General features: G+C 41.0%; 1 protein-coding gene across 1 annotated transcript; it reads left to right on the top strand.

Moving 5' to 3' along the window:
• Positions 1-1,403: 1,403 nt before the first annotated feature.
• LOC123998337 lies at positions 1,404-7,655 on the top strand. Its single transcript, XM_046303458.1, has 6 exons — positions 1,404-1,669; positions 2,672-2,797; positions 2,911-2,953; positions 3,275-3,310; positions 3,522-3,554; positions 7,102-7,655. The coding sequence occupies exons 2-6, from the start codon at positions 2,675-2,677 to the stop codon at positions 7,470-7,472; spliced, it is 606 nt and encodes a 201-aa protein (XP_046159414.1). The 5' UTR covers positions 1,404-1,669; positions 2,672-2,674; the 3' UTR covers positions 7,473-7,655.
• Positions 7,656-8,015: the final 360 nt, after the last annotated feature.

The raw sequence follows: 8,015 nt of genomic DNA, 5'->3' as shown, positions 1-8,015 counted from the left end.
GCATCACTGCCTGGTCTGGCAACTGCTCGGCCTCCGACTGAAGGCACCACAGAGGTTAGTGTGTACGGCCCAGTACATCACTGGGGAAAAGCTTCCTGCCATCCAGGACCTCTATACCAGGCAGTGTCAGAGGAAGGCCCTAAAAATTGTCAAAGACTCCAGCCACCCTAGTCATAGGCTGTTCTCTCTGCTACCGCAGGGCAAGTGGTAACGGAGTACCAAGTCTAAGTCCAAGAGGCTTCTGAACAGCTTCTACCCCAAGCCAAAAAGACTCCTGAACATCTAATCAAATGGTTGCATTGCCCCCCACACCCCCCTTTTACACTGCAGCTACTCTCTGTTACTATCTACTTTAATAACTCTACCTACATGTACATATTACCTCGACTAACCAGTTCTCCCGCACATTGACTCTCTACCGGTACCCCCTGTATATAGCCTCTCTATTGTTATTTTACTGCTGCTCTTTAATTATTTGTTACTTTTATAAATAAAAAAATAGGTATTTTTCTTAACTGAATTGTTGGTTAAGGGCTTGTAAAATAAGCATTTCACTGTAAGTTCTACACCTGTTGTATTTGGCGCATGTGACAAATACAATTTTAATTATCTGATGTGTGGACTTTCGACTATCTTTTTGCACCATTTGAAAGTTGAAAATGTAATTGTATTCCCATTTTAGTACATTTATCAGCCAAAACATGACACCCACATTCAAGAGCATGTTGTGTCTCAACCGATGGTGGGCACAACACAAGAACCTCAGGTTGTAGTTTAGACCCTATTTTACATAATCTATCTGAATATGAAAAGAAATCTGAGTTTACACGTTTTTAGGTAATTGACATATACTGTTAGAAAATGATAAGAAATGATTGAATAGGCTGACACCCCTGTTTGTAAGCTTTTAAATGATATCAGTCTCAACCATTTGTCGTTTCCAGTGATGAAGACATGGATGCCTCATGGTATGGTGGTGTATAAAAAAATATTTCAACTTTTATCTATTTAATAAATTCACCTTTTAATAATAATATTCACCTTTTATCTATTTCATGTTTTCGCATTCAGGTCTAAAAAGTCACTTTCTGAGCACTTCTACAATTGGCCAATATGGATGACAGGTTTTGTTGCTATCAAAAAGGGTGCTGTCATAAAGTTACTTTACAACACTATCTACAGTATTACATACAATAATGGATAAAATACCTGCTTTTATTGATTGTTTAAATTAATTTTTTTGTTTACATAAAAAAAAACATGTTCTCAACACAGTGGGGAAATCAAATAAATCATAGCCTTTGTGACAATCTGTTACTGCTCTTTGGTAACTTCTGCCTGGCTTGACAATGGAGTAGGCATAACCATAAACAGATCTTGGACCAGGCTAAAATACATTTTCATACAAGAATATGACATCATCAGTTGCTAATTCAATGTGACCACAGTCAACCTAGACTTTGAGGTGGTTGTTTTAGTCCATGATGCTTTGCTTTCACTCCCTCCTTTCTTTCCAACCACAACTCACAGTGAAGAAAAAAAGTCCATCGCATCAAACCTCAACTCCAGTGGAAGGGGGGAAACCCTGTCTAAAGAACATGTCTCTGAAATGCAGCATGGCATGCAGCAGACAGATTTGTTTGTACAAGGACAATACAAGACACACTAGGTGAGTTGAGATCCTGGTCAATGTGTTTCATTTTATTCATATCACAGCTACTTATTTATTACCGATGTATATGTAAATTGTGGTAACACAGAATTGTGGACAGTGGACCATTGTATTTGCAATACTTTCTCATCATGTGAAATTCCTAATCTTAGACTTAATTATAGGATGTTTGGATGAGGAAAATGTGACCAAATGTAAAATCACTCGGTGATAACAGTAGTGTCCGATTTTATCATCACACAGTAATAGTCTAATGGCTCCACAGTTATATTTGGTCCAAAAACGGTGGTTGTTGTATGACTATTTAGTGGCATTTTCAATAATGAGACTGTGATAGGCAACATGATGGACCCAGTCTCGTGTTCTATACCATATGACAGGTAATGCGGTCACACTGATCATTGACAGATCATTCTCTCACTCACTATGCATACCTTCACAATTACTTGTATCGTGTACAAGTGTGTAACAGGACAAATATAAGCACCCCCCAAAAAATGATTATTATTATCTTGACTATTCTTAGTCACTGTGACTGATGCATTCATGTCCAACTGAACATACCAGAGTACACTGTGTGACAGCCGTAATGTCTTGTCACAGTCACACAGTACATACCACTCTCTGCGTGTTTACTACAAATTATTTTAGTGTATTTCTCTGGTAGTGAGTTCATTTATCACATGTTAATGTTTGAGCCAATATAAGAGGCAAACCACACTGCACATAGGGTTCAAGAGGGGAATAATCTATGTAGGTGAACTCCCAGAGTGGGGTATAATCTAAACTAAATGTTCATCAGAAGGGAGCCTAATGTTGAGGTGCTCGGACTCAAGCAGTAGCCTATGGTGGAAGATCTACAACCCGCCCGCTTTATATCTATTCTAGACCCTTCAGATCTGCGAACGTTGGATTAGATAAGGATTAGGGCCGATGGGAAGTGGTAGGGAGTGAATTGGGACGGCTCTCAGTGGTTTGTGGTACGTGTGTGTTTCCCAGAGGATGAAGAGCCAACAACACACCTCCAAATACCTGCTGCTACATGTGTGGTGTGGGTTTCTCACAGTTGCTATGGGGATTATGGTCGCAGTTCTTACAACAGTGCAAATAAACTCATCTGATAAGGTATGTCCAATTATCATCAGTGATAGCTAGACTCTGATATGGTGATGATGATGATACATAAGGGTAGACTGATGATGATTTCAAGGTGTCACTATGTAATTTCTCTCTCCAAGAGTCATTTACCTGAATCAAAGGAGGAAAACCAGCCCCCTACAAGTAAGTTGTACTGTGTTACACGTACTGATGTTAATAGTTTTTGTCTATTCTGTAAGTCATAATATTGACCAAGGCACTGTAATATCATTCCTATCCCATATTAGACATTCGACAACAGTATACTTATTTTCATTTAACCTTTATTTAAATAGGCAAGTCAGTTAAGAAGAAATTCTTATTTACAATGACGGCCTACCAAAAGGCAAAAAGCCTCCGGTGGGGACAGGGGCTGGGATAAAATATATATATATATATATATATATATATATATATATATATATATATAGGACAATGACTTTAAATATTATTTATCTTTTGCAGATGGCAGTTTTTTGGCTCAATTGAATTCATCAAAGGGTAAGTAAAGCATTGCTATTTACATTTCTGATTATCACTGAATGTCTAGTGTTTAAACTAAACATTGCACTGTGTGCAATATAACTCACGTCATTGATGCATTTTCTGGAGAAAGATGACATTATAAGATTGCACAAGCAGGGAGTAACACGTAAATGTTACAAGATGGATCAAAACAGGAAAATTAATGGGCTTTTTTTTTGCTTTCCAGCTCCCCGTCCCTCTTATATCCAGCTGACCATGGGTAAGCTAAACACTTCCTTTCCTAGTTTATAGGTAAGGACTTTTGGGCCTAACATTCCATGCTTGTTGCAGTTTCCTTTTTGCATCCTAAATTCATGGAACGCATGAGTTAACATTGGATCTTCTGCTGCCTGTCTGAACTTGTCAGTTACACTAAACAAGACTAGGGCCCTGTACACACTCAGATTGTACAACTGATCTAACACATTTGACACAATGGTTGTGATACACCTAATATTTCTATACACTCAACGGGCAGTTTATTAGGTACACCATGTAGTACCGGACCAGATCCCCCTTTGCCTCCAGAACAGCCTGACTTATTCGGGGCATTCTACAAAGTGTCGGAAACGTTCCACAGAGATGTTGGTCCATGCTGACGCAATGGTATCATGCAGTGGCTGCAGATTGGATAGTGGTACATTCATGCTGCCAACAGCTCATTCCATCTCATCACGGAGATCACGGCTCTATTGGGTTGAGGTCTGGGGAATGCGCAGGCCACTCAATTAAACTGAACTCGCTGTCACGTTCCAGAAAATGTTTTTCCACTCCTCATTGTCAAGTGATGATCGCGTGCCCACTGGAGCAACTTCTTCTTCTTGTTTTTAGCTAACAGGAGTGGAACCCGGTGTTGTCGTTTGCTGCAATAGCCCATCTGTGACAAGGATCGACGAGTTGTGCGTTCCGAGATGCCGTTCTGCATATCACTGTTGTACTGCGCCATTATTTGTCTGTTTGGAGGAGGATTGTTGAAGATACTGTTTGAAGAGGTAGGGTTTCAGATGTTTTCAGAAGATGAGCAGGATGTCCTAGCTTCAGGGGGAAGCTGGGTCCACCATTGGGGTACCAGGACAGAGAAGAGCTTGGACTGGGATGAGCGGGAGCTTACTAACCATGAGCAGAACATATTACGACACAGTCCAACGTAATTGTATTTCTCTTATCAAGATGTTATGCATCTTTATTCATCAGAAAATGAGATATATGTATTGAAAACATTATGCAAATATTCAGTCTATTCATTAAACATTGAGCTATTGTGAGGGTAGGTGTATTAACCCCCCCCCCCCCTCCCCACCGTCTGCTCCTTTGTGAAGTGGTGTTCAAGACCCGCAATCAACCCATCTACTGTAACTGCTTAGATGCGGACAATGCACTAAGCCCAAGACAATGATACAATTACTGTTTGTGAAAATACATTATATAATTTTGCAGCATACAGTGCCTTCGGAAAGTATTCAGACCCCTTGATTTTTTTCCCACAATTTATTATGTTACAGCATTATTCAATTGTTTTATTCCCTCGTCAATCAACACACAATACTCCATAATGACAAAGCAAAACGTTAAAAAAATAATAATAATACAAGTCTTCTTGGGTATGACGCTATAAGCTTGGCACACCTGTATTTGGGGAGTTTCTCCCATTCTTCTCTGCAGTTCCTCTCAAGCACTGTCAGGTTGGATGGGGAGCATTGCTGCAGAGCTATTTTCAGGTCTCTCCAGAGATGTTTGATCGGGTTTAAGTCCAGGCTCTGGCTGGACATTCAGAGACTTGTCCCGAAGCCACTCCTGCGTTGTCTTGGCTGTGTGCTTAGGGTCGTTGTCCTGTTGGAAGGTGAACATTCACCCCAGTCTGAGGTCCTGAGCACTCAGGAGCAGGTTTTCATCAAGCATCTCTGTGTACTTTGCGCCGTTCATCTTTCCCTCGATCCTGACTAGTCTCCCAGTTCCTGCCACTGAAACACATCCCCACAGCATGATGCTGCCACCACCATACTTCACCGTAGGGATGGTGCCAGGTTTCCTCCAGACGTGACGCTTGGAATTCAGGCCAAAGAGTTCAATCTTGGTTTCATCAGACCAGAGAATCTTGTTTCTCATGGTCTGAGAATCTTTAGGTGCCTTTTGGAAAACTCCAAGTGGCTGTCATGTGGTGGAGTGCTGCAGAGATGGCTGTCCTTCTGGAAGGTTCTCCTATCTCCACAGAGGAACTCTAGAGCTCTGTCAGAGTGACCAATGGGTTCTTGGTCACCTCCCTGATCAAGGCCCTTCTCCTCCGATTGCTCAGTTTGACTGGGCGACCAGCTCTAGGAAGAGTCTTGGTGGTTCCAAACTTCTTCCATGTAATTATGATGGGAAGCCACAGTGTTCTTTTGGACCTTTAATGATGCAGAAAATTGTTGGTACCCTTCCCCAGATATGTGGCTCAACACAATCCTGTCTCGGAGCTCTATGGACAATTTGTTTTACCTCATGGCTTGGTTTTTGCTCTGACATGCACTTTCAACTGTGGGACCTTATATAGACAGGTGTGTGTGTGCCTTTCCAAATCATGTCCATTCAATTTAATTTACCACAGGTCGACTCCAATCAAGTTGTAGAAGCATCTCAAGGATGATGAATGGATCAGGATGCACCTGAGCTCAATTTCGAGTCTCATAGCAAAGGGTCTGAATACTTACGTAAATAAGGTATCTGTTTGTAGATATCTGTTTTTACTTTGTCATTATGGGGTATTGTGTGTATCTTGCTGAGGGGGGAAAAAAATATTTTAGAATAAGGCTGTAACGTAACAAAATGTGGAAAAGTCAAGGGGTCTGAATACTTTCCGCAGGCACTGTATACAGAGTTTTTAAAGGGGTATTGAAAGTGCAGTTATTCAATATTTTGCCACCTGTCTGTTCAAATATATGCACAAACATACACTACATATACAAAAGTCTATGGACAACTCTTAAAATTAATGGATTCGGCTATTTCAGCCACACCGTTGCTGACAGGTGTATAAAATAGAGCACACAGCCATGCAATTCCCATAGTCAAACATTGACAGTATAATGGCCTTACTGAAGAGCTCAGTGTCTTTCAACATGGCACCGTCATAGGATGCCACCTTTTCAACAAGTCAGTTCCATTTCTGCCCTGCTAGAGCTGCCTCGATCAACTGTAAGTGCTGTTATTGTGAAGTGGAAAAGTGGTAGGCCTCACAAGCTCACAGAACGGAACCACTGAGTGCTGAAGCGTGTAGCGCGTAAAAATTGTCTGTCCTTGGTTGCAATACTCACTTCAAAGTTCCAAACTGCCTGTTTCAGTGTGACGATGCCCACGTACACAAAGCGAGGTCCATACAGAAATGGTTTGTCGAGATTGGTGTAGAAGAACTTGATTGGAATGCACAGAGCCCTGACCTCAACCCCATCGAACACCTTTGGGATGAATTGAAACGCAGACTGCAAGCCAGGTCTAATCGCCAAACATCAGTGCCCGACCTCACTAATGCTCTTGTGGCTGAATGGAAGCAAGTCCCCACAGTAATGTTCCAACATCTAGTGGAAAGCCTTCCCAGAAGAGTGGAGGCTATAATAGCAACAAAGGGGGGACCAACTCCATATTAATGCCCATGATTTTGGAATGAGAGGCGACGAGCAGGCGTCCGCATACGTTTGGTCATGTAGTGTATATTAACCCATTGATATGATGTAAAGCGTTTTAATATTTTATTTTATTCTCTTTTATTTTCATTCCTTCTGTCTCATGTGTAGGAACATTATCTTGGGAGAATGATCATGATGCCTGTGGCTCTTGCTCCCTCGTCCTCCGCGACAACTCTGTCTACATCACATCTGAAGGCTTCTACTACATCTATGTCCAGGTCACCTTCACTAGGCACACCGGGGGAGAGGAGAAGAGGAAGGTGACTCTGTTCAAAAATGGCATTCAGAATCAGACCCAGCGAAGGAGACTGAGTGAAGCCGTGTATCACGGAGAGAAAGAGGGCACTGTATTCATGTCCAGGATGGTTAAGCTCCAACAAGGTAACAGTCTCAGCCTTGAGATAACATCCAAGAATAATAGTTTTAGGTATGGGGTAGAGAATACCCACTGGGGGGCATTTCAGCTCCCCCCATATTGAGCCAACAGACATTTGTATTCAGACTTAGTTCAAGATTGAACCAAAAACAGCTGTTAAAACATTGTTTTTTTAAAAGTGTGTGGTAGTTACTAAACTGAATTTATTTTGTGGAAACTGTAACTGTTATGCATATGCATTGTATGTTTTGCTGAACAGATTTGATTACACAATGAGATAACAGAATACTTTGTCAAACTATCTATTTGTGTGTGTGTGTGTGATTTCTTGTGATATTAATGGTATCTATCATGATGTGAATTAGTCGATGCTAGATATTATAGATGGTAAATAGATTTGATATGGAGACAGTGGTCGTGTCTGAATACCCATACAACTGTACTAAGTAGTATGCAAAAATAAATAAAGAATCATTCTAAAATAGTACTCCGAATGCGTCATCTAATGGGCGACTTGCTTCGACTCCCACCGTTTATTCATTTTGGTATAGCGCATCAATTCATCTAATTATCAGCTGTTGTCAAACACGAGAGTTGGAAAAATGAGTGAATTCTACTAGATCAAATGCCAAAATGACTTACAGTT

The sequence above is a fragment of the Oncorhynchus gorbuscha genome, linkage group LG15, assembly GCF_021184085.1.
Source record: "Oncorhynchus gorbuscha isolate QuinsamMale2020 ecotype Even-year linkage group LG15, OgorEven_v1.0, whole genome shotgun sequence".
NCBI classification, from domain to species: domain Eukaryota; kingdom Metazoa; phylum Chordata; class Actinopteri; order Salmoniformes; family Salmonidae; genus Oncorhynchus; species Oncorhynchus gorbuscha.
The sequence above is the reverse complement of the archived record's forward strand: the minus strand, read 5'-3'. Positions and strand labels throughout refer to the sequence as shown.